The sequence below is a fragment of the Theropithecus gelada genome, chromosome 14 (assembly GCF_003255815.1).
Source record: "Theropithecus gelada isolate Dixy chromosome 14, Tgel_1.0, whole genome shotgun sequence".
In the NCBI taxonomy this organism is placed as follows: Eukaryota; Metazoa; Chordata; class Mammalia; order Primates; family Cercopithecidae; genus Theropithecus; species Theropithecus gelada.
This window is the reverse complement of record NC_037682.1, coordinates 99,699,364-99,726,643: the sequence shown is the minus strand read 5'-3', so window position 1 is coordinate 99,726,643 and position 27,280 is coordinate 99,699,364. Positions and strand designations below refer to the sequence as shown.

The 27,280-nt window shown below is 41.8% G+C and overlaps 1 protein-coding gene across 1 annotated transcript in view; it reads right to left on the bottom strand.

The window, feature by feature from the left end:
• CUL5 (cullin 5) overlaps positions 1-27,280 on the bottom strand; it is a 102,934-nt gene that overhangs the window by 65,290 nt on the left and 10,364 nt on the right. The window contains 1 exon segment of the mRNA XM_025357585.1: positions 9,231-9,340. Within this exon segment, the coding sequence (XP_025213370.1) occupies positions 9,231-9,340 (110 nt within the window).

Sequence of the window (27,280 nt, the reverse complement as noted above, 5' to 3'; positions counted from 1 at the left end):
GGAGGCCAAGGTGGGTGGATCACCTGAGGTCAGGAGTTCAAGATCAGCCTGGCAAACATGATGAAACACCATCTCCACTAAAAATACAAAAAATTAGCCAGGCGTGGCGGCAGGCGCCTGTAATCCCAGCTACTTGGGAGGCTGAGGCAGGAGAATCTCTTGAACCCAGGAGGCGGAGGTTGCAGTGAGCCGAGATCACGCCACTGCACTCCAACCTAGGCAACAAAAGCAAAACTTTGTCTTAAAAAAAACACACACACACACACCACGCCAGGTGTGGGCATGGTGGCTCACGCCTGTAATCCCAGCATTTGGGAGGCTGAGGTGAGCAGATAACCTGAGGTCAGGAGTTCGCGACCAGCCTGGACAACACAGTGAAACCCTGTCTCTACTAAAAATACAAAATTTAACCAGCGCGGTGGTGGGTGCCTGTAATCCCAGATACTTGGGAAGCTGAGGCAGGAGAAACGCTTGAGCCCGGGAGGCAGAGGTTGCGATGAGCCAAGATCGTGCCACTGCACTCCAGCCTGGGCGACAGAGATTCCGTCTCAAAAAAAACAAAAGAAAAAAAAAAAAAAAGATGAAGAAGCTGATGAGATTATTAACGTAAGAGATTTACTAAGGGAACACCTGTGAAGGAAAATGGAAAATGGGCTACAGAAAGCTGGGTGTAGGTCTGATCCCTGTAGAGGAGACAAGAAAGGAAGTTTGAACAGTAAGAATCAGCGTAGTTCTAAGAAAGGCTGGTAAGGCTGTTGAAGAAGTCTGGAGTCAAAGTCACCCATCAGAGGAGACCTGTGCATCCCTAAAACAAACCTACTTTTGTAACCCTGCCGTACTCAAATCTCTTCTGCATATATGTCAGAAAGGTTCAAACAGGACTTGAGTCTCACAGGACAAGAGGGAATGGTGTGGTCAAGGGGGTGGAGTTAGATAATTCCCTAGAAATCTTATCCAAAGAAAGAGTCAAACTTAGAAGGGATTTGGTACATCTTCTCCAGTTCTCTTTTCTCAATTGCCAGTTACTTCTCTGCATTGCTATACCAGGGAAGAATGTTCTCAACGTACTTTTCTTTGTTGAGACAGGGTCTCTCCCTGTCACCCTGCCTAGAGTGCAGTGGCATGATCAGCTCATCGTAACTTAAAACTCCTGTGCTCAAGGATCCTTCTGCCTTAGCCTCCTGAGTAGCTGGGACTACAGGTATGTGCCATGACGACTAGCTAATTTTTGTTTTTTTTTGAGACGCAGTCTCACTCTGTCAGCCAGGCTGGAGTGCAGTGGCACAATCGCAGCTCACTGCAACCTCCGTTTCCCAAGTTCAAGCAATTCTCGTGCCTCAGCCGGCCAAGTAGCTGGGATTACAGTTGTGCAACACCACACCCAGCCAATTTTTGTATTTTTAGTAAAGACGGGGTTTCGCCATGTTGACCAGGGTGGTATCGAACTCCTGACCTCAGGTGATCACCTGCCTTCACCTCCCAAAGTGCTGGGATTACAGGCATGAGCCACCACACTCAGCCTTGGCTAATTTTTTGTAGAGATAGAATCTCGCTGTTTCTCAGGCTGGTCTCGAACTCTGGCCTCAAGCAATCCTCCAGTCTCAACCTCCCAAAGTGTTGGGATTACAAGCATGAGCCATCACACCCAGCCCCAAAGTGCTTTTAAAAGGGAACATGATATAAGGTAAATCTTTTTAAAAATTTAACTATACTAGAAAAATCTAGGAGTTGGGAAATAGGAGAGAGAAGAAATAGAAGCTTCTCAAGTCTTAAGGAGGCAGACAGAAGTGACAGGAAAAGAAGCAAGAAGTAAAAAGTATTCCACACGTTTTGACTTCCTTGTGCAGAAGAGAAGAAGAAATAGTGTGACCTTGGTGTGGTAAAATGGCATGTATTTTGTTTCCAGGTAGGAGGACTATCACATGCTTCTAACTAAGAGCAAGAAACATGAAGGCAACCACTAATGAAATAAACTTTAAAATTAATAAAAACAAAGAAAGAAAAATGAAGAAACAATAACATCAGATCCATGATAAAAAGTTATAGAAGCAATAAAAGCAGGAATATCAGTCATAACATTAAACCTGAACTGAATAACCAAGCCCATTAAAAAACAGTATGCCTTTTAAAAGGACAAATACTGTATGATTCCATTTATGTGAGTTACCTAGATAAGCAAATTCATAGATGGAAAGTAAAATGGAGCTGGGGGGAGGAAGAATGAGGAATTATTGTTTAATGGGTACAAAGCTTCTGTTTCAGATGATGAAGAGGTTTGGGGAATGGACTGTGTTGATGTTTGCGTAACATTGTGAATACAATTAATGCCACTGAATTGTACACTTAAAAATGGCTAAAATTGTAAATGAATCTAGAGCAGCAGTTCTCAATTGAGGAAGGTATTATTCCCCTAGAAGGGTATCTGCAAACATGAGAATTTTTGTTTTTATAATGCAGGGTGGGGAGAAAGACACAGAAGGAGTGTTCATGACTGGAGTTGATAAGCATGGACAGGCTGGGCGCAGTGGCTCACACCTGTAATCCCAGCACTTTGGGAGGCCAAGGTGGGTGGATCACCTGAGGTCGGCAGTTCAAGACCAGTCTGACCAACATGACGAAACTCCATCTCTACTGAACACAAAAAATTTGCCAGGTGTGGTGGCGCATGCCTGTAATCCCAACTACTTGGGAGGCTGAGACAGGAGAATTGCTTAAACCTGGGAGGCAGAGGTTGCAGCGAGCCAAGATCGTACCATTGCACTCCAGCCTGGGCAACAAGAATGAAACTCTATCTCAATAAAAAAAAAAGAAAAAAAGAGAAGGACAAAAGTGATATTGTACAACATGCAGAACAATCTCTTATACCACCCAAAATACCAAGAGTACTTCAACTGAGAAAGAATATAGATCATGAGAAAAGGGGGGAAAATCTCAGATAGTCAATGTATGTTAACATCAATACATTATTTAATAACTGAGATTTAGAAAGATATAAGCAACCTAAATGTTAATGATTAACATTATCTAAATAGGGCTAAAATTTACAAGGGTGTTAATTATTGTCAGTCTTGGTGATAAACAGGAATCCCTTTACCTAAAAGGACTATACATTGAACTGCTTTAGGTACTCCAAGGAGATGAAAGAACTTTTTGTGTGTGTGTGTGAGATGGAGTTTTGCTCTTGTTTCCCAGGCTGGAGTGGAATGGCACAATCTTGGCTCACTGCAACCTCCGCCTCCCGGGTCCAAGTGATTCTCCTGCCTCAGCCTCCCGAGGAGCTGGGATTACTGGGGCCCACCACCACACTCAGGTAATTTTTGTATTTTTAGTAGCCATGTTGGCCAGGCTGGTCTTGAACTCCTGACCACAGGTTATCTACCCACCTCGGCCTCCCAAAGTGCTGGGATTACAGGTGTGAGCCACCATACCCGGCCAAAAGATCTTTAAAAGCAATGTGTTAGGCCGGGCGCGGTGGTTCAAGCCTGTAATCACAGCACTTTGGGAGGCTGAGATGGGCGGATCACGAGGTCAGGAGATCGAGACCACCCTGGCTGACACGGTGAAACCCCGTCTCTACGGGCGGATCACGAGGTCAGGAGATCGAGATCATCCTGGCTAACACGGTGAAACCCCGTCTCTACTAAAAAAATACAAAAAAACTAGCCGGGCGAGGTGGCGGGCGCCTGTAGTCCCAGCTACTTGGGAGGCTGAGGCAGGAGAATGGCTTGAACCCGGGAGCCGGAGCTTGCAGTGAGCTGAGATCCGGCCACTGTACTCCAGCCTGGGTGACAGAGCGAGACTCCATCTCAAAAAAAACAAACAAACAAAAGAAAAACAATGTGTTGAGGCCACTAACTTAGCAAGTACAAGGTTATTGACAATTTCTACTTTGAAGTCCACTTTAATAGGGAACACCATCACCCTATGCTCCTTTTCTAAGTCAAGAGTACTCAGAGAACAAGCACTATTCTCCATAATAAATCTTATCAACACAGACTGGCAAAAACAACATAACAACAAAAAACCCCACCACACCCAACATATCATTCATAAAATAGTTTACTATTGAATGATTTACAAAAAACATATGTATACATGAATGTAATAAAGCTTTAAAATGCCTCAGCTGTTTCTTACTGAACTTTAATTTCCCAAAGGCCAGAAGTATAAGTTAATTGATAGTATGCAACAAGGTTCTATATCATTTAGGAAATCAGAGCATTTTAAGTGATAAAGAGAGAAAATGATTACAATAGCTCAATGTGTACAGCTTACACAATTACACATCTATAATTCATTGATATGGCATTTTAATAGTGTGTCTGAGACTGCTAGCCTAAGAAACACCTGTGTGCAAGGCTGGCCTTTGGCTAGGATGTGGCAATCTGGATTTCTGGGAGGATTCCCATCATTCCTTAATGAGAACGTTTTACGTGCCTAAACCATTTACACAGTGTGACTTACGTTGAACACTTTCCTTTCTTCTGCCAGTCTCGAATTTTGGTATGTGCCAGGCATAAGTTGCTTACATGACCAGCCCCCAGTAGAAAGTTTGGGTGCTGAGTCTCTAATTAGCTTCCCTGGTAGACAATATTTTATATGTGTTGTCACTGTCAATTGCTGGAGGAATTAAGCTTATTGTGTGACTCCTCTGCGAGAAGACATTTGGAAGTTTGTATTTCATTTCCCCTGGACTTTGGCACATGCACTTTTTCCTTGTTGATTTTGCTTTGCTTCCTTCACTGTAATAAATCATAGCCATGAATACAACTACATAGTGAGTCCTATGAATACTCCCAGCAATCACTGAGCCTAGGGGTGACCTTGGGATTGCCAACACAGCTGGTGTCAGAAGTTGGACTCGTGAAGAGAGAAGAAGCAGTAGGATGACAAACATTTGCTGCTTTGGTGGCTATAAAATCATTCATAGTATGAAACAGCAGTTGAGTTTCTGTCTTTTGTGACAGGTAAAAATTACCTATGAAATTTGAAAATGATAGCTCTAACACCAGGAGAATTGGCTACCTCATTCCCCTGGCAGTTTCTGGCCATGCTGAATAAAGTCAAGGGAGGAAAAAACAGAGCCTGGATGATGTCTCTGTTGGATTTTTTTTTTTTTTCTTGCCTCCAGGTGGGAAGAGGCCCAGAAGTTTCCAAAGGTGAGTCTGGGTGGACCAAAAATGTTAAAAGTTTGTATGCTCTCTCCTCCAAATAGGAAAAAAATAATAGCAAAATCAGAGCCCAGTGCTGGAGCAAAGCTTTAGATAAACTATGGGAGAAACAGGAGTGGGGAGACTGAACCACTCCAGCTGTCTCTTCAGCCTAGCTGCTGCTGCTGCAGTCCCTCCCTACACCTTGCATGCCAGTCAGGATCTCCCAGCAGCTGTAATGTTACTCTTATAAACACTGAATTTACTGCTGATGGTTGATTAAATTTAAAATAAGGAATAAGGATGGCCAGGCATGGTGGCTCACGCCTGTAATCCCAACACTTTGGGAGGCCGAGGTAGTCAGGTAACTTTGAGGTCAAGAGTTCGAGACTATCCTGGCCAACATGGTGAAACCCTGTCTCTACTAAAAAGACAAAAATTAGCCTCGTGCAGTGGTGGGTACCTGTAGCCCCAGCTACTCAAGAGGCAAGGCAGGAGTATCACTTGAACCTGGGAGTTGGAGGTTGCAGTGAGCTGAGATTGTGCCACTGCAATCCAGCCTGGGAAACAGAGCAAGACTCTGTCTCAATAAATAAATAAATAAATTTAAAATAAGGGAAAAATGTGGTGGGGGGGTTAAGAGATGACTTTGTACTTTGCAGCTACTGCATCTAGATGTATAATCAAAACTGATGTAAGATGTAATATGCTGCTAGTCATTTCACAAATACTAAAGGGATTGTCCCAATCAGGAAAAATTAGTGAGACAAAACTTCCTGCTTTTTTCTGCTGAAGGGACTGGAATTTAAACTCTGTGAGTATTGGGAACAGAATAAGTTTCCACAACGGATGATATTTACTATGACTTTTTAAACACTGATGCCCCAGGAAAAAGAGAGACAACATGAAAACAAAGGAAATCTCCAGATGAAGGAAATACACTTTTGGAATTTTAAATGCAGTTTTTCATTGTTATTGAATTCTTGTAAAATTAGATGTCTGACCCTTAGAAGCTGATGATTTTCTAGCCATATGTGCATATTTTTGGGCAGATCAAGTTGGATCCTAAGACAAGGTAAAAAGGACTTAGGATAGTCTTGCTGATCACTTGGACTTGAAATATGACTGCGAGCCTGCAGTATCTTGGCTTTGCTCCTGCCAAAGACAAGACACTAACTGTTTTGGAATCCCGAAATCACAGATCTCAACTACCTGGATCTGACGCTAGGCTGAATCCTGACACTGCTACCAGGCTATTTCAACCTCAACACGAGCTGTGCTGAACCAAAAGCAGGCATATACTCAATAAACAGGATTTCGCCTCAATGTTTTTTTTGGAGACAAGGTCTCACTCTGTCACCCAGCCTGGAGTGCAGTGGCACAGTCACAGCTTACTGCAGCCTCAATGCAGCAAGCAATCTGCCTGAAGACGCAAGCAATCCTCCCACCTCAGCTCTCAATTAGATGGGACTACAGGTGTGTGCCACCACACCCAGATAATTTTTTTTTTTTAAGAGACAGGGTCTCACTATGTTGCCCAGGCTGGTCTTGAACTCCTGGGCTCAAGCGATCATCCTGTCTCGGCCTCCCAAAGTTCTGGGATTATAGGTGTAAGCCACTTTGGCCGTCAAAGATTACTGAAGACTTAAAAGATATGCTCTTGTGGAGCCAGAAACCATGAAAACTTCATGGATTCTGGCTGGACCACCTCAACCACTCACAGACACCCAAAGAAAAAGGCTTATTCTCTGATGGGACTATCCAAGATGAAGCTGCTGATTGGTCTTATATATCTGATATGGAGACTAACAGTATTCCCAACTGGTGGTTTCTACCAAAAGCTGTAGTTGGGAGAGGGCACATCACAAGAGTGTAGCCCCTTCGCCCACTTCTTACAGATTAGATTTTGACCCCTTCTTGAGATGTCTCACTGCTACTGACTTCTGTTTGCCTTTCTGGATTGGTTGCAGTTTCCAGCAATAGATTTAATAACCTGACTCTATTTCTCTCTTTCCTGTCACCCCTCCTGGTACACACACACCTTAGTAAGTCAGTCTCGTTACTAAATGCAGCCGTCCCCAGAAAGGAACTGATATTTTCTAGGCTGCCCACTAGATACATGATCAGGACAAAAGGGAGATAACATAAGCCCATTTTGAAAAGTTTTAAAAATTCAGGATTTCATCCTGACCATTTCCTAAATATCATATGTCTTTTTAATTAAGTTGTATACAAATGTTTTTAGTAAAAAAACTTTTGTCCCTCATGCAGATCTGGATGATGGAGAAGACACGAAATTTTCATTACTGAAAGGGATACACTGATTTTATAAGGAAGAAAAAACAAAACCTAGCATCTGGGAAGGGACAGTGGAGAAGGAGGAGATTAATGATTTTTGCTTCTCACAACTATTCCTGAAAGCTTTCCCCCTTTTCCTAAAGGAAATCTCTCAGGGTTGCCTTTCCAAGCTGCCACGAGTCCTTTTAATTCAAACTGGTGAACCTACAATCACACCTAACAGCACCAACTATGAGACGGCAAGGAACAGCCTCAAGCTTCTGCACTTTCCATGTAGAACACCTCCTGTTTGGAACTAACTGCCTTCAGGCAGTCCATCTGAAACCAAGGCCTGAACTGAATTATAAATCAACTACACTGAATTGGGAACCCCAGAATATAAGGTCCCACGGTGGGAGGCCATGGGGGGGCCTTGTTAACCTGTACTACCTGACTGATATCTTGCTTGGGGTATCTTAACAATTTTAATCTTTTTGTTTCTAGGAGAACTACATGTGCCCTCTGGGATTATGTTTGTTAGTGTATGTACCCTAGCATGGCACTGTCTCAATCCTGGAAGGCTTTCAGGTCCGCTTCAACTTACTGCCCTGAGTTATACTGTGCCTGAGTTGACAATTGTGCCTGAGTTGACCATGTTAAAAAAAGGCCTATACAGAACTGAAAGAGAAAGCCACATGGTTTTTTAAGATAAACTTTATGATTAATGGAGTTTAACTGGCTAAATCCAGGACCCCTAAAAAGGGATAACTCGCCAGGCGTGGTAGCTCATGCCTGTAATCCCAGCACTTTGGGAGGCCAAGGCAGGCAGATCACCTGAGGTCAGGAGTTTAAGATTAGCCTGGACAACATGGAGAAACCTTGACTCTACTAAAAATACAAAAATTGGCCGGGCATGGTGGTGCACCCTTGTAATCCCAGCTACTCAGGAGGCGGAGGCACGAGAATCACTTGAACCTGGGACACAGAAGTTGCAGTGAGCCAAGATGGCGCCCCTGCAATCCAGCCTGGGCAACAGAGCAAGACTCCATCTCAAAAAAAAAAAAAAGGGTTAGAGGCAACTGAGACCAATACTACAGGTTGGTCTTGCCCTGCTACATGGGGGAATGCTGACATAATTCTGCTGTAAAGACAATTTGGCCAATGGCAAAAAGTTAAACCAGCACCCGAGACTGCATCCCCTAGAAATGCCTGCTTGTAAGATTAGCCCTTGGCTGGCATCTGAGAATTTGAATGGTCAACAGTTTCCTACACTTAAATAAAACTTTCCTGAAATAACAGTGGCTTACTGTACTTAAACTGTTTATATAAACAATATGGTTTACACTGATTTTGGTACATGTTGAAAGAGACTGCCTATGTGACCACCCCTATAAAAACCCTGAGTACCAAGTCTCCAATAAGCTTCTCTGGTAGACAACATATCACACGCTGTCCATCATTGCTGGAAAAATTAAGTGTGTCCTGTGTGACTCCCCTGGGAAAAGACTCTTCTTGGAAGCTTGTGCTTGTTTTTTCCTGCACTTCACCCCATGTACCTTTTCCCTTTGCTGATTTTGCTTTGGATCCTTTCACTGTAATGACTCATAGTTGTGAGTATGATTGTATGTTTGGTCCTGTGAGCCCCCTAGCAAATCATCATACCTGGGAGAGGTTTTGGAGACCCTCAACATAACTAGTAATACTATTTAATAGGTAAACAGAACAACCTAGAGTTACACATTCCATTTGGGTATGGAAAGACATCACCAAAATTTACTTTATGTTAGCAAACTGGGTACTTACGAAAACAGATCAAACCACTGCTGTTTTGTAACAGATTCCTGGCGTAAAAGCTTCAAAACAATCGGGCGCATAAAATCCCATTTGTCTTCAAACTGAAGAGAACCTTTATTCTTGGGGGGGGAAAAAAGATAAAAGGGAGTTTAATTTAAATGCAGTTAAATAAAAAGTATCCTGTAATTTTTATGAGACAGCTAGAGAAATGAAGGGCTCAAATTTAAATGAACCAGTTTTCCATAATGGAATCCCTACAGGCTTAATCTGTTATTGAGGAATCACAGGAAGACAATCATAAAAGAGAAAAATTAATTGTACAAATGTGTCTAGTGAAGAATTTGGCCTTGTCCAAAGAGACAGTCTGGTCTTTCCTCTTGGCTTCTAGTAGATAATCTCTGGACACTTAGAAAGTTATGTCTAAAAAGTGTGTCTTTGTCTGGGAGGCCTTGGGTCATACTGGATAGGCTAATAATGCAATTCAGGGAGGGGACTGTCCACACCTATATAATCCTAGGTGGAGGCTGACCAATCGGAAAGACGAACAATGTAACTTGAGATAGGGGTCTGGGGTCACATAGGGTCAGTCAACATGGAGACTGAAATCCCTGTGAGCAATTAATCAAGCACACCTATGTGAATAACCTCTACAAAAACTCGACAGTAAAGGTTGCGTAAGCTTCCCTATTTGGTGGTACTCATGCATACTGTCACACATTGATGCCGGGAGAGAAATGTGTCCTGATCACATCGGAAGAGAGCAAGATAAGCTCTGTATTTGGAACCCTCCTAAACTCTGCCCTATGAGTCTCTTCCTTTGGCTGATCTTATCCAAATCCTTTCCCTATAACAAATCGTAACTATGGGTACAACAGCTTTCACTAAACGCTATGAGCCTTTCTAATGAATTATCAAACCTGAGAGTGGTTTTGGGAATCCCCCAAACTAACAGTTGGTGTCAGAAGTGAGAGTGGTCTTATATGGAGCCTGTATGGTCTATTTTTGTAGTTGTCCTAAACTCCTCCCAAAAAGTATATTGGAAATCTATATAAACTCTGAAAACTGAGGAGAAAAAGAAAACAGAAAAATCCCCATCTCCTTTGATAATGCTAACAAAAAACCCTGACAACGAACTGTTGAGAAAAGCATAAGAAATGGAAAGTCTAGGCCAATCTTACCAGAGAAGAAAGATGCAAAAATCTAAATAAATATTATCAAATCAAACAAGTGGCATATCAAAACAATCAGACCTCATAATCATACAGTTTATCTCTGGAATGTAAAACTAGGGCAATATTAGGAAAAAAATAATCAATTACATTACCAAAAACAAAGGGAGAGAGAGACCCCATATGTGTTAGTCATTAGTTTAGTACTCCTTTTCAAGTTAAGTGTGACCATGTGATTTGTTTTTTGTTTGTTTTTGAGACAGGGTCTTGCTCTGTCACCCAGGCTGGAGTGCAGTGGAGTGATCATAGCTAACTGTAGCCTTGATCCCCTCGGCTCAAGCAATTCTCCTGCCTCAGCCTCCCAAGTAGCTGGGACTACACGTACGCATTCACCTCGGTCTCCCAAAATGCTGAGGTTATAGGAGTGAGCCACTGAACTAGGACCATCTGATTTATTTTGGCCAATAAATTTCAACAAAAGTCATTAATTTTCTTTTTTTTTTTTAACTTTTAAGTTTAGGGGTACATGTGTAGGATTTGCAGGTTTGTTACAAAGGTAAACTTGTGTCATGGGTATTTGTACAGATTATTTCATTACCTAGGATTAACTGATTATTTTTCCTGATCCTCTCCCTCCTCCCACCCTTCACCCTCTGGTAGGCCCTAGTGTGTGTTGTTTCCTCTATGTATCCATGTGTTCTCATCATTTAGCTCCCACTTATAAGCAAGAACATGCAGTATTTGGTCTTCTGTTCCTGCATTAGTTTGGTAGGGAAAATGGCCTCCAGCTCCACCCAAGTCCCTGCAAAGGACATGATCTCATTTTTTTTAATGGCTGTATACTATTCCATGGTGTGTATATACCACATTTTCTTTATCCAGTCTATCACTCATGGGCATTGGGGGTGATTTCACGTCTTTGTTAGAATGAATAGTACTGTGATGAACATATGTGTACATGTGTCTTTATACTACAGCACTGCAGTAACCAAAAAACAGCATGGTACTGATACAAGAACATATACATAGACCAATGGAACAGAATAGAGCCCAGAAATAAGACCACACACCTACAACTAACTGATCTTCAACAAACCTGAAACAAGCAACAGAGAAAGGACTCCCTATTCAATAAATGGTGCTGGGATAACTGGCTAGCCATATGCAGAAAAGTAAAACCAGACACCTTTCTTACACCATATGCAAAAATTAACTCAAGATGGATTAAAGACTTAAATGTAAAACCTAATTTTCTAGTACACCAGCGCCAAACACCCTATGAAACTCATGACTGTCCTTTTTTTTTTTTTTTTTTTTTTTGAGACAGAGTCTCGTTCTGTTGCCCAGGCTGGAGTGCAGTGGCATAATCTTGGCTCACTATAGCTTCTGCCTCCCAAGGTCAGGTGATTTTGATGCCTCAGCCTCCGAGCAGCTGGGATTAGACATGCACCATCACACCTGGCTAATTTTTGTATTTTTAGTAGAGACGAGGTTTCGCCATGTTGGCCAGGCTGGTCTCGAACTCCTGGATTCATGTGATCCGCCTTCCTCAGCCTTCCAAAGTGCTAGAATTACAGGCATGAGCCACTAGGCCTGGACTCATGATTATTTTTCAATTATACAAATCTGTTGAGGATATTGCTCAGGTTAAGAACCTGAGATGCATATAGTGATTGTGTGGAATATGCAAACTCCCTGAAATTATAACACTGAAACAGTTTCTCAATGTATGATCTGACAACAACCTACATGAAAATCATCTGAGGTGGTGATTACACATACAGATTCCTAAAACCTACCTCAGGCCTATTGGATCAGAATCTCTTGAAGTTGGTCCACAATCTGCATGTTTATCAAATTCATGATAAAAATGTTAGATGGACTATGACCCAAACTAGGTTAAGAACCACACATTTACATCATACTCTTACGAATGCTGCTTATATTCGCAAACATAGTTCATCCTGAAAGTTAATACACTGTCTTGTTCCAGGTGCCTGCTTCTATCACACTGTATTCTTTTTTTTTTTTTTTGAGACAGAGTTTCGCTCTTGTTGCCCAGGCTGGAGCGCAGTGGCGCGATCTAAACTCACTGCAACCTCCGCTTCCCGGGTTCAAGCGATTCTCCTCCTCAGCCTCCCAAGTAACTTTACAGGCATGCACCACCACGCCTGGCTAATTTTGTATTTTTAGTAGAGACAGGGTTTTTCCATGTTGATCAGGCTGGTCTCAAACTCTCAACCTCAGGTGATCCACCCATGTTGGCTTCCCAAAGTGCTAGGATTACAGGTGTGAGCCACCGCACCCAGACACTGTATTCTTATTATTAAGGACCCATGGGAGATATCCACTAAAAACTTAGTACTGGTATTAGCTATGCTTCTTTCCTGAACAACTAGTTTCTTTTTACCTTATGGACTTAAATGAATCATGTAAGTAACTTCACTCTCCTCTTAGTGTTGGCTACTGGGAAATTCAGAGTCAGAATTACGATCCTGTGGCATATACTTTGTATACTAACTCTATGCCTGGCCTCACATTACTTTTTCTACTTTTTATTATTTTCCTGTAACCCTCATTTTCTTCTTTTATTCTTCCCTACAAGGAAAAGGTGTGCAAATGAACAAACATGAAAGAACCATGGAAAGAACTCACTTTTCTTGACTGACATGGAGAAACAGAATACTCTCTTCATAAGAGGATACTTTCTAATTTCAACTAAGTCTACTTCTACAAGCACTTTTGTTAATTTTAATTATAAAATTAAACATAGTGTAAGTCCTGCAATTAAAATAAAAAAAGATGCAGAGGACCACAGTAGAGAGATACTAGAGATAAATTAAACACTGGTTAGGCTCTGAAATCGCCTAACAGACATTGTTAAGTACCAGGGAACATATTTTTGCTCTCCCTTTTGATGGAACACATAATAAACTCTTTCCTCTAATACTCAATTTTAAAAGGAATTTAATAATTAAATGTTTTCTATTAAACTTTTATAATAGATTCCAAAAGTGATGCTCAAGTAGTTCTTTGACCTATTCTCTATTAATCTGAAGAGCATATCATTAAATCATAACTAAGCGGCGGGACACCAAATCCAATATCTACAAAAGAGAATGCCTTATTAATAAGAAAGGAATCTTCAGACTATGAACCTTGATTTACATACATTTTCACTGACTGACTGAAGGCTGCCTCATCTCTATTAACTTGCTACAAAGTTTCTTGAATTCCTTCATTATTATTCAGAATAGCAAATAGGCTGGACTCAACAGTCGCTAGTAAGTCTAGAATTCTCTCATTCACTGGCTCTTTAGAGAACTTCAACATTTGCCATACTCCTGCCCCTCTATCCTTCACTCCTTACAGCACAACTAATCCCCTCATAAGCACTCTTCTCACACAGATGGGCCGCAGGAAGTCAACAGGGAGTTGGCAATGGGGGAATATCTGGAAAAAAGAGTATTCTAGGCAGAGAAAGCAGCCAATGCAAAGAACATTAAGGTAGAAGCATGCTTAATATATTCAAGGTAGAGCAAAGTAAAGAAAGCGGAGAGAGCAGATAAGGTCATAGAAGTAACTTAGCTTACTGGATATTACTGAGCAGAATCTTGTAGGACCCTGAAGGCCATTATAAAGCCTTTGGTTTCTACTATAAGTGACATGAAGAGCCATTAAAAGACCCTGAGCAAGAAGCGTCATAATCTCTTTCTTTTTTTTTTTTTGAGACGGAGTCTTACTCTATTGCCCAGGCTGGAGTGCAATGGCACGATCTCGGCTCACTGCAACCTCTGCCTACTGGGTTCGAGCAATTCTCCTGCCTCAGCCTCCTGAGATGCGCACCACCACGCTCAGTTAATTTTTGTATTTTAGTAGAGACAGGGTTTCACCACGTTGGCCAGGCTGGTCTTGAACTCCTGACCTCGTGATCCGCCTACCTCAGCCTCCCAAAGTGCTGGGATTACATGCGTGATCCACCACGCCTGGCCTGAAGTGTCATATTATTTACATTTTAAAATCTACCTCATGGCCGGGCGCGGTGGCTCAAGCCTGTAATCCCAGCACTTTGGGAGGCCGAGATGGGCGGATCACGAGGTCAGGAGATCGAGACCATCCTGGCTAACACGGTGAAACCCCGTCTCTACTAAAAAATACAAAAAACTAGCCGGGCGAAGTGGCGGGCGCCTGTGGTCCCAGCTACTCGGGAGGCTGAGGCAGGAGAATGGCGTGAACCCAGGAGGCGGAGCTTGCAGTGAGCTGAGATCCGGCCACCGCACTCCAGCCTGGGCGACAGAGCCAGACTCAGTCTCAAAAAAAAATAAAAAATAAAAAATAAAAATAAAATCTACCTCATTACTATGTTGAGAATGCACTATAAGGTGCAAGGGTTAAAACTGGGTGTAGGATTAGAAAGCACTGATGGTGACCTGGACTGAGGTGATAGCAATGGAGGTACGAGAAGTGGTTCGATTTCAGATGCCCAAGAGGTGGTACTAATAGGACTTCCTGACAGTAAGCATCTGAGATATGAGAAAATGGAGTAAAGCATGACTTTAAGGCTTTTGTCCAGTAAGTGTGGCACTACCATCAACTAGAATAAAAGAAGATTTGACAGGCTTATGACGGAAAGCTTGTGAGACTGGTTTTAGATGTATTACATTTAACGTATCTATTAGACATTCGTGTGAAAATGTTGAATAGGCAGTTCAATATGGAAATCTAGAATTTAAAAGGCCTATCAGAAAATAAAAACTTGAAGTCATCAGAACACAAATGGGTTTTAAAACCTGTTATTGGATGAGATCACTGTGAGAGAAGTGATAAATAAAGACAGAGACCCAAGCGTGAGGTCTTAGGTATCCAACATCAAGAGGTGGAGAGAGGGGTAAGAACTAGCAAAGGAGACAGAAAGAGCAACCACAGCACAGGTGGCAAGAAAACCAAAAGTATGGTATTCTGGACAAAAAGTGAATAAAGTATATCGGAAAGACAGAATAATCAATTTTAAGAAATTCTCCTGACAGATTAGGTAAGATAACCACTGAAACAGCAATATGGAAATCACTGAAAGTTTGTCCACAGAAGTTTTTGCAGAGTAGTAAGGACAAAACCCAGGTTAGAGTGGAATAAAGAGTGGAATTAAGAGAGAACGAGGAGCCAGGCACAATGGTTCACGCCTGTAATTCCCAAAACTGGGAGGCCGAGGCAGGCAGATCACTTGAGCCCAGGAGTTCGAGACCAGCCTGGGCAACATGGCAAAACCCTGTCTCTACCAAAAATACAAAAAATTTGGCCGGAAACGGTGGCTCGCACCTGTAATCCCAGCTCTTTGGGAGGCCGGGGGTGGGTGGATGACTTGAGGTCAGGAGTTCAAGACCAGCCTGACCTACATGGTGAAACCGTGTCTCTACTGAAAATACAAAAACCAGCCAGGTGTGATGGTGAGCCCCGGTAATTCCAGCTACTTGGGAGGCTGAGGCAGGAGAATTGCTTGAACCTGGGAGGCGGAGGTTGCAGTGAACCGAGATTGTGCCACTGTACTCCAGCCTGGGCAGCAGAGGGAGGCTGTCTCAAAGGAAAAAAAAAAAAAAAATTAGCCGGGCATGGTGGCACCTATAATCTCAGCTACTAAGGCTTGGAGGTGGAGGTTGCAGTGAGCCATGATGGCGCCACTGCACTCCAGCCCGGGCGACGGTGAGACCTTATCTCAGAGAATAAATAAGTAAATAAAAACAAAAATAAATAGAGAAGAGGAAAACTGGAAAGAGTACAGGCAACTTCCTTCACAATTTTTTCTATGTAAGAGAGCAAAGAATTGGCGTGGTAATTGATAGGGCGAGAGGAAGTAAAAAAATAATAATTTCTTTTTTTTTTTGGAGACGGAGTCTCGCTCTGTCGTTCAGGCTGGAGTGCAGTGGCGTGATCTCCACTCATTGCAACCTCCGCCTCCTGAGTTCAAGTGATTTTCCTGCCTCAGTCTCCCGAGTAGCTGGGGCTATAGGCGCCCGCCACCATGCCCAGCCAATTTTTGTATTTTTAGTAGAGGCAGGGTTTCATCATATTGGCCAGGCTGGTCTTGAACTCCTGACCTCGTGATCCACCCGCCTCGGCCTCCCAAAGTGCTGGGATTACAAACATGAGCCACCACGCCTGGCCAAAATAATAATTTTTTAAAGCTAGGATACAGTATGATTGTACGCTGATAGGAACGTTCCAGGATATAATGAAATGTTAATGATGTGGGGAAAGGGAGAGAAACTGCTAGTGAATTTAAATTGCACTGGGTAGGCAAGAGGGAATGGGATCTAGTGCGTACGTGGAGGAAGTGACTACAGGCTAAGAGGAGAAGGCAAAAGAATGTCCATGTAGGGGCTGGTACGAGGATAGATGTCATATGACTGAGAAGTTCATATTTTATTGCTTTAATTTCCCAGTGATGTGGAAATAAGGACAATGCCTGAGAAGATGGGGGAGGAAATGCCAGAATGTTGATAGAAAAGATGTGAAAAATACATCTAGGAAAGTGGAAGAACAAGTGACTCTGGAAATGCAGTATGACTGGCCTCACTGTGGTCATGAATTTAAGGCGCAAACAGCATGGCTGTGTCTTTTTGTCCAGTGACATTCAGCTGTCAGGTACTGGCACTGAAAAGTGGAGGGCTGAACACTTTTCCCAAGCGGAGTAAGACAGGGGCGAGGAAGTGAAAGGTGTACTGAAGAGAATGATCATAATGATTGAGAAGAGAATTTTTGTTGGGTTAGGGGGAGAAAATGGACTTCAAGATGAAAAGAACAAGAGACTTCTGCTTCCAATCATGACAGAATAACAGGAACCAGATTTTCCCTCCTGCCTAAACAACTAGAAAACCAAAAGGCAGGGCAGGACAGTGCTTCCTGAGAAAAGAAAAACAAATGAGGTGAGTGCTACAAATGTCCAAACATACTGCCTAGAAGAGTGTCTCCAGGCCTCATCTCAAGGAGGGTAAACCCAAACAGCGGCTGGTGGTTTCACTACGTTTAAGAGACAGAGTTCAGAGTTTGAAAAGGCTGAGGTGACTAGAATTCGTGGCACCAAGGGAGCTCTGGATATCTATAGAGAAGGCCCTTGCAGCCTGTGGCTGAGTACTAACCTGTACCTGGGTGTGAGAAAACTATATGAGACGGGGGAAGAACCATTAGGAAGGGACGGGCAGAACAATCAGCAGCGCGCACACAGGGCCAGAAACAGTTAGTGTTGCCACCAGCCAGAGTGGAAACACTCCTTAAAGTGCCAGGCATTGGGTAGAGTCCACAGAAAGTTACTGAGTCTACAGTGGAGCCAAAGTAGCCCTACTCTGAGTGGTATTCTGGACACACTCTAACAAAACTTAAAGGTAAGCTTCAAAAGGATCAAACTGATTCCAAGCTACCTAACTGAATCACAGCCAAATCCAAAACTATTTAGAGAAAATGTTTAAAATCAGGCCCCTAAAACATATACTCACAGTGTCTGACATCCAGTTAAAAACTACCAAGCATGCAAAGAAACAGGAAAATATAACCTATCACCAAGAGGAAAAAAAAAACATCAAAAGAAGCTGACCCAGAAATGACACAGGTGTTACATTCAGTAAACAAGGACATTAAGTCAGCTATTATACATATTCTATATGACCAAAAAGGTAGGGGAAGGCATGAACATCACAGAAATAAAATATTTTTTAAATGAATATCAGTAAGCTGTGGAACATCAAATGACCTAACCTACACATAATTGGAATCTTGATGTAAAGGTATAGCGAATATTTGAAGAAAAATGCAAAAATGTCTAACTTGATGAAAACTATAAACCACAGATATAAGACATTAAACAATAAGTTGGTAGAGTCAGTGAACTGAAGGCTTTAGTAATGGAGGTGGGCTGTTGGAATAAAAGCACTAGAGAGAGTCAGAAAGACAGGGTGGTACCAGGTACATCAAGTAGGATGCTTGAAACTGAGATTATGGAAGGATGGAATTTAGCAAAAATCTATCATTTCTATTGTCTTTGTTTAATCATTTCACTGCAAGATTTTCTACTACTTTTTTCACTGCAAATATATGGCATTTCACTAATTGGGGATCATAAAGGCCAACAAATTTTGTACGTGTGGTATTTGTTGTATAAAACACTTCTTTTGATTTTCCTTACATTTCCATGAACACGAATGGTTTGAATATCTGACATCTGTAAATACATTTTAGTTCAGCATTTGTATCTTCTATTATTTAGCTTCACAATAATCTTCAGTATAGATGTGTAAACCACTGCATCGCTGTGATTATTTTACTTTATAATATCTGACTGCTAATTATGTGTTAGGTGCTGTACTGTTCCAAATAGTTTACAAGTATGAATTAATCTTTATAACTATCCTATGTGTTCAGTGATATTATTCCTTTATTATTATTATTTTTGAGACAGGATTTTGCTCTGTTGCCTAGGCTAGAGTGCAGTGGCATAATCACAGCTCACTGCATGTTCAAACTCTTGGCCTCAAATGATCAAGTAGCCCTCCTGCCTCAGCTTTCCAAACTGCTGGGATTACAGGCATGATCACTGTGCCTGGCCTATTCACATTTTACGCACACTGTACAACCTGAGATTAAGTTAGATTATTTGTCTAAAATTACAGGCAAAATAAGTGGCAGGGCAGGAAATCAAATCCAAGAAATTTAGCTCGATTAAAGCCACATTCTTAATTAACTATTCTCTGGTCCTTTCCTGGATAAGGAATGAATGGGCTTCTAATCCATGGGCCAGATCCAGTCCTTGGCTTAATTTCGTCAGGCTTATAGAGTAAACTGCAAAGACCTATGATTATAAAATTTAGTGACAATTATCTAGAAACCATATGGTGGAAACATCACTACATAAGATACATTTCTTTCCAAACATGGTGTAGGAGGAGGAGGAGGACACTGTTTTCCAAGAAGTTAAATATCTCTTTCCACTGAAATAAAAAATGTCATACCACATTCCCTTTAAACTTTTCAGTTCCTTTTATAAAGGAAAAAAATTTCAAATAAATTCTAGCAATACTTGTATTTTTTGAAACCCAAACAAATAATTTTAAGGAAAAAGCAAAAATAATAAAACTGATAAAAGAGTTTATTTTGGGGAGCTTGTCATTTATTACATTTATTCATTGAACAAACATCTGAGACTCTACTGTGCACCAGCACACATAAATGAAAAGTACTGAAGCAACTCGCATTCTAGTATAGTGTTCCTTTAACTGTAGTACATGGACTCCCGAAGGGTCCCAGTACATATTCTTTGTTTTTTTCTTTTTTCAAACACTAAGTTGAACCAGACACCCAAGATATATTCTTAAGACTCAATCTGTAAAAAGAATTTTAAAATTTTGTTTTTGCTTTTAAAAATCTAATAAAATATTAATACAAGTAGAAATCTGAACTTGTTCATATGACCTTAAAACCAAGCACTAACCATAAACGGAAAAAAATTTATAAACTGCACTATATTAAAATTAACTTTAGCCATTAAAAGACACCATTAAGGGAGTGAAAAGGCAGTCCACAGAGTGGAGGAGATATTGCCTTTTTTTTTTTTTCTTTAATACAGAGTTTTGTTCGTTGCCCAGGCTGGAGTGCAATGGCAAGATCTTGGCTCACCACAACCTCTGCCTCCCTGGTTCAATGATTCTCATTCTCCTGCCTCAGCTTCCTAAGTAGCTGGGATTACAGGCATGCGTCGCCATGCCCGGCTAATTTTTTATTTTTAGTAGAGGTGGGGTTTCACCATGTTGGTTAGGCTGGTCTTGAACTCCTGACCTTAGGTGATCCACCTGCCTTGGCCTCCCAAAGTGCTAGGATTACAGGCGTGAGCCACCACACCAGGCTAGGAAAGGGTATTTCTAATATGTATATCCAAAAAAGGCTCTCATCCAGAATATGTAAAGAACCAAAAAATCCATAAGAAAAGCAAAACAACTCAATGTTATAATTGACTTTTTTTTAGAGATGGGGTCTTGCTGTCACCTAGGCTGGAGTGCAGTGGCACCATCATTGCTCACTGTAGTCTTGAACCACTGGCTCAGAGAAAGTTAGAAAATGTATATCTCAAAAGCACAGAGCTAAGGCTTCAGGCCTAAATACTGTACCATCATTTGCCCAAACCAAGAAGGGAGGGTGGATTACAGAAGAATAACTTAATTTTTAAAAATGTGTTTGGGTCCTGTGTTAATTGGCTTAGAAAAAAAAAAGTGTTTGGGGTGGGGGTAGGTGTTATCAGCCAGAAATATAAGATGTTATATAGATCTTTCTAGAACATATTATTGCTTACAAAAATGCACATCCCCCATTGAAATTTAAGAGTGCATTTTCAAGCAATTAGTGCATCTGTAACAATCCCACTTTACCAGCTTATGAGTAAAAGAGCAGATATATAATGGTGTAGAAATATAATATTTGGTATCATGTTAAAAATTAAGAATGTTTAAACACAAGAATGTAAACAAAAATAGAAAAATCCACTGGCTTGCAAAATGATTCAAATGGAATCATTTTTAAATAATTCACTTACTCTACAACAAAATAATACAAATGTTGACCTATTGGTTTGCCCTGAAAACAGCCAGAAATCCCTACATAACTCATGGGACAAAAACATACCACATCAAATCATAGAAGCAATATTATGGCAATATTTTAATGATGTCAAATGTTTAAAAGAAAACATTTAGGCTGGGCGCGGTGGCTCAAGCCTGTAATCACAGCACTTTGGGAGGCTGAGACTGGCGGATCACAAGATCAGGAGATGGAGACCATCCTGGCTAACACGGTGAAACCCCGTCTCTACTAAAAAATACAAAAAACTAGCCAGGCAAGGTGGCGGGCGCCTGTAGTCCCAGCTACTCGGGAGGCTGAGGCAGAAGAATGGCGTGAACCCGGGAGGCGGAGCTTGCAGTGAGCTGAGATCCGGCCACTGCACTCCAGCCTGGGCGACAGAGCAAGACTCTGTCTCAAAAAAAAAAAAAAAGAAAACGTTTAAAAGAAAACAGAGGGGGCTCATGCATATAATCTCAGCATTTTGGGAGACCAAGGTGGGAGGATCACTTGAGGCCAGGATTTCAAGACCAGCCTGGGCATCATAGCAAGACCCCATCTCTAAGAATGGATGGGTGAATGGATGGATGGATGGATGGATAGACAGACAGCAGACAGATGGATAGACAGACAGACAGACAGACAGATATAGGTAGAGAGAGAGAGAGCGCGATAGATAGATAGAAGGATGGAAGGGCATGGTGGGGCGCACCTGCAGTCATAGCTACTCCAGAGGCTGAGGCGTGACAACTGCTTGGGCCCAGGAGTTGGAGGCTGCAGTGAGCTATGATCATGCCACTGCATTTCAGACTGAGGAACAAAAGTGAGACCCTATCTCTGAAAAATAAATAAATAACTGGGTGGCGTGGCTCATGCCTGTAATCCCATTACTGTGGGTGGTCAAGGTGGGAGAATCACTTGAGTCCAGGAGTTTGAAACCAGCCTGGGCAACATGGTGAGAACCCATCTCTACAAAAATAACATAATGTAACATAACATAACATAACATAACATAACATAACATAACATAACATAACATAGTAACATAAAATAAAATATTAGCTGGGTCTAGTGGCGGACTACTACTCCAGAGGCTGAGGCAAGAGCACTGCTTAAGTTCAGGAATTCAACGCTGCAGTGAGCTATGATCATGCCACTGCACTCCAGCCTGAGTGACAGAGTAAGAAAAATAAAATTTAAAATAAAAATAAAATTTAAAAACAAAACAAGGAAACAAAGAATTTGTTATTATTGCTGTATATCTTGCTACATCTTGCTTATGACAAAGGTTTAAGAAAAGCTAAGGTGAAAACACAAGCTGAAGGAAAAGCAAGAAATAATGGCATCCATAGAATTAATGGCATTTTAAAAATCACCTTACTTTTACATGCCCATAACATTTTGAACACCACACAACCACAGTTCAGTTGTTTTAAGATTTGTGAAGTTCCCACCACACTGACTGTGGATTACAGCCATGCGTCACTTAATGACGTTCTGAGAAATGCATCATTAAGCAATTACATCGTTGTGTGAAAATAACAGCATGTACTTACACAAATCTAATGATAGAGCCTACTACACACTTAAGCTATATGGTATAGTCTATTATCCTAGGCTACCAACCTATACAGCATGTAACTGTACTGAAGCTGGAGGCAATTAGAACAAAATGGTAAGTATTTGTGTATCTAAACATAGAAAAGGTACAGCAAAAATACAGTATGAAAAATAAAAAGTGGTACACCTAAATCGGGCACTCACCATGAATGGAGCCTACAGGACTGGAAGATGCTCTAGGTGAGTCAGTGAGTGAGTGGTGAGTGCATGTGAAGGCCTAGGACATTACCATATATTACTGTACACTTCATAAACAATTAGGCTATGCTAAATTATACAAAAATATTTTTCTTCAATAATAAATTAATTTAAGCTTATTGTAACTTTTTAACTTTAAAAAACCTTTCCTCTTTTTGGAAAACTTTTTGACTTTTTTGTAAGTAACACTTATCTTGAAACACAAACACATGGCCAGGCACCGTGGCTCACGCCTCTAATTCTAGCCCTTTGGGAGGCTGAGGTGCAAGGATCACTAGAGCTCAGGAGTTTGAGACCAGCCTGGGCAACATGGTGAGACCCTGTCTCTATTTTAAGAAAAAAAAAACAAAAACAATCACAAACACATTATACAGCTGCACAAACATATTTACTTTCTTTATACCCTTATTCTATAAACTTTTCTATTAAAAAAAGGCTTTTTATTTTTAAACTTTTTCATTAAAAACTAAGACAGACACACACACTAGCCTAGGACTCCACAGCGTCAGGATCATCACTACCACTGTCTTCAACCTTCACATCTTGTCCCACTAGAAAGTCTTCAGGAACACTATCCTGAATGGCGCTGTCATCTATGATAACAAAGCCTTCTTCTGGAATGCCTCCTAAATGACCTGACTGAGGCTATTTTACAGTTACCTTTTAAATTTATTAGAGGGTACACACTCTGAAAAAACAGTAACAAGTACATAACCGTAAATGTACTGCTACAGTTTGGATGTTTGCCCACCAAGCCTTATGTTGAAATTTGATCCCCAATATTGTAAGCGGGCCTAATGAAAAGTGTTGGGTCATGGTGGTGGATCCCTCATGAACAGATTAATGCCAGTGGGGGTGGGGGCAGGGTGGTGAGCAGTGAGTGAGTTCTCACTCTGCTAGCTCCCTGAGAGCTGGTTATTAAAAAGAGTCTGGTACCTCTCCCCGCTCTCCTGCTTCCTTTCTTGCCGTGTGATCTCTACACACACAGGATCCCCTTCACCTTCTGCCATGAGTAGAAGCAGGCTGAGGACCTCACCAGCCTACAGAACTGTGGGCCAAATAAATCTTTTCTTTATAAATTACCCAGTCTCAATGGACTAAGATATACATAAACCAGTAACACAGTCATTTGTTATTATTAGGAGAACAATAATTTTATTATCCTATTATCTAAAGATTATGTACTATATACAATTATATGTGCTAGACTTTTATAAGAGTGGCAGCACAATAGGTTCAAGTACATCAGCATCGCCACAGACACAAGTGATATGTTACTGCACTACTACATTATAAGGGCTACAATAAAGATTGCCAGACAATAGGAAGTTTTTAGCTCCCCCTCCTATAATCCTATAAGACCACCATTATGTATGTGATCCGTTGTTGACCAAAACATCAATATGCAGTAAATGACTGTATATCCAATTAATAGCACTCTAATAACTTTACCAAAGGAAGCCAGTTGGCATGTTTTAGATAATTCATGTAAATTATGAGGTTAGTTATTTGAATGTGTGGGTTCCCTTACTGTTTATGAAGCCACTATTGCTCCCAGTTATGTGATTTTAAACCCTCATTTGCCAATCCCCACTATCCAAAAGAATCAAACTACTGTACAGTTGTCCCTTGGTATATGTGGGGAAATGATTCTAGGACCCACCTCACCACACCCCACCCCTCGGGACACCAAAACCCATAGATGTTCAAGTCCCTGATATAAAATGTCACAGCATTTGCTTATTACCCATGCACATCCTCCCATATACTTTATATCATCTCTAAATTACTTATAATACCTACTATAGTGTAAATGCTATGAAAATAGCTGCTATACTGTATTGTTTAGGGAATTATAAGAAAAAAGATCTGTACATATTCAATACAGATGCAATTTGTTTTCTGAGGTTTTTTTTTAGATTACTGTTATTTATAGATACAGAAACTGAGGCATAGAGATGTTAAGTAACTTGCCCAATATCACACAGCTAGCAAATGGCAGAACCTGGAGACCAACCTAAGCAGTGTGGCTCCAGAGGCTGAGCTCATAACCACTGTTATATTGCAAGTACACTACTTGCATCTATTAGGGATTCATAAAACCTTTCTTATATCAACAAAAGTGAGGTAGCTTAATAAAAATAAATGTGTGCAGGTGCCATACTAAGTGCATATATGTGATATTTCTCGTTTGCTTTTTTTTTTTTTTGAGATATAGTCTCACTCTGTCACCCAGGCTGGAGTGCAATGGAGTGATCTCGGCTCACTGCAACCTCTGCCTCCTGGGTTCACATGATTCTCCTGCCTCAGCCTCCCGAGTAGCTGCGACTACAGGCATGTGCCATCACGCTCAGCTAATTTTTGTGTTTTTTTAATAGAGATGGGGTTTCACCATGTTGGCCAGGCTGTTCTTGAACTCCTGACCTCAGGTGATCTGCCTGCCTCAGCCTCCCAAAGTGCTGAGATTATAGGCATGAGCCACTGCGCCTGGCCTTTTCTGGGTATCTTTAATCTTTGGTTGGTTGAATCCATAGACATGGAACTCATGAATACTGAGGGCTGATTATATATATTTGAATACCAGTAATTCTCACTACGTTCTAGCCACAGCAACCTTTTTTTTTTTTTTTTTTTTTTGAGGCGGAGTCTCGCTCTGTCCTCCAGGCTGAAGGGCAGTGATGCAATCTCGGCTCACTGCAAGCTCCGCCTCCCGGGTTCACGCCATTCTCCTGCCTCAGCCTCCGAGTAGCTGGGACTACAGGCGCCCGCCACCGTGCCCCGCTAATTTTTTGTATTTTTAGTAGAGATGGGGTTTCACCATGGTCTCGATCTCCTGACCTCGTGATCCACCCGCCTCGGCCTCCCAAAGTGCTGGGATTACAGGCGTGAGCCACCGCGACCGGCCCGCAGCAACCTTTTAAAGGTGTTCCTCAAACAGGCCAAGCTCATCACTGCACCTTAAGACCTTTGCCTTAGAATGTAGATCATTCAGGTCTCAGCTCCAATGTCACCTCAGAGAGGCCTCCCAAACCAACCTAAGAAAAATGCCCTTCCTCCATTCCTCTCTGCACAACCAGAGACAAAGTCTTCAGATGGTAGAAGAGACACTCTGATTGGCTATGCGACTGTAATTTTAATTTGGAATAACCAGACTTTTTTTTTTTTTTTTTTTTTTTTTGAGACGGAGTCTCGCTCTGTAGCCCAGGCTGGAGTGCAGTGGCCGGATCTCAGCTCACTGCAAGCTCCGCCTCCCGGGTTCACGCCATTCTCCGGCCTCAGCCTCCCGAGTAGCTGGGACTACAGGCGCCCGCCATCTCGCCCGGCTATTTTTTGTATTTCTTAGTAGAGACGGGGTTTCACTGTGTTCGCCAGGATGGTCTCGATCTCCTGACCTCGTGATCCGCCCATCTCGGCCTCCCAAAGTGCTGGGATTACAGGCTTGAGCCACCGCGCCCGGCCAACCAGACTTTTAAGAAGAGCCCAGGAAAGCTATGGGATTTGGCTGAAATGTCAACATGTGGCAGAGATAGAACATTCAACAAAAAACAGTCAAACGCAGTTTTTTGGGGAAAATTATTTTCTGTTGTAAATAAGTGAGTAAAATAGTGGTCCCACCTTCCGAACACTCTTTTTTTTTTTTTTTGAGACAGTGTCTCACTCTGTCGCCCAGGCTAGAGTGCAGTAGCATGAACATTGCTTACTGCAGCCTTGATCTTCTGTGCTCAAGCAATCCTCCTCCTCAGCCTCCCATGTAGCTGAGACTATAGGCATGTACCAACATGCCTGGATAATTCTTAAATATTTTGTAGAGACAAGTTCTTACTGTGTTGCCCAGACTGGTCTTGAACTCCTGGGCTCATGCGATCTTCCCACCTGGGCTCCTCAAAATGCTGGAATTACAGGCGTGAGCCTCCGCATCTGGCCTTGAACATCTTATCATGTTGTTCTTGCTACTACCCTAATTACCAGCAAAAACCATGCAAGTGTATTCTTTATGTCTTTAGTGTCAGTATTCATCCATCAGGATATGAGCTCCAAAGTCTAAGAACTTTGTCATATTCACTGACAGTTTTTTTTTTTTTTTGGAGACAGGGTCTTGCTTTGTCGCCCAGTCTGGAGTGCAGTGGTGCAATCTCAATTCACTGCAGCCTCCATCTCCTGGGCTCAAGCAAGTCTCCCAACTCAGCCTCCTGAGTAGCTAGAACTACAACTGTACACCACCACCCCCAGGTATTTTTTTATTTTTTTGTAGAGACGAGTTTCACCATGTTGTTCAGGGTGGTCTAAAACTCCTGGGCTCAGGTAATCCACCCACCTCAACTCCCAAAGTGCTTGGATTACAGGTGTGAGCCACTGTGCCCAGCCTACCTGACATTTAAAATGGTATCCAGTACACCATAAATGCTCAGATTTTTATGGAATGAACAAACTCCAGTTACACAGATCAATTACCTTTGATACTATTTGTATGTACTCCAT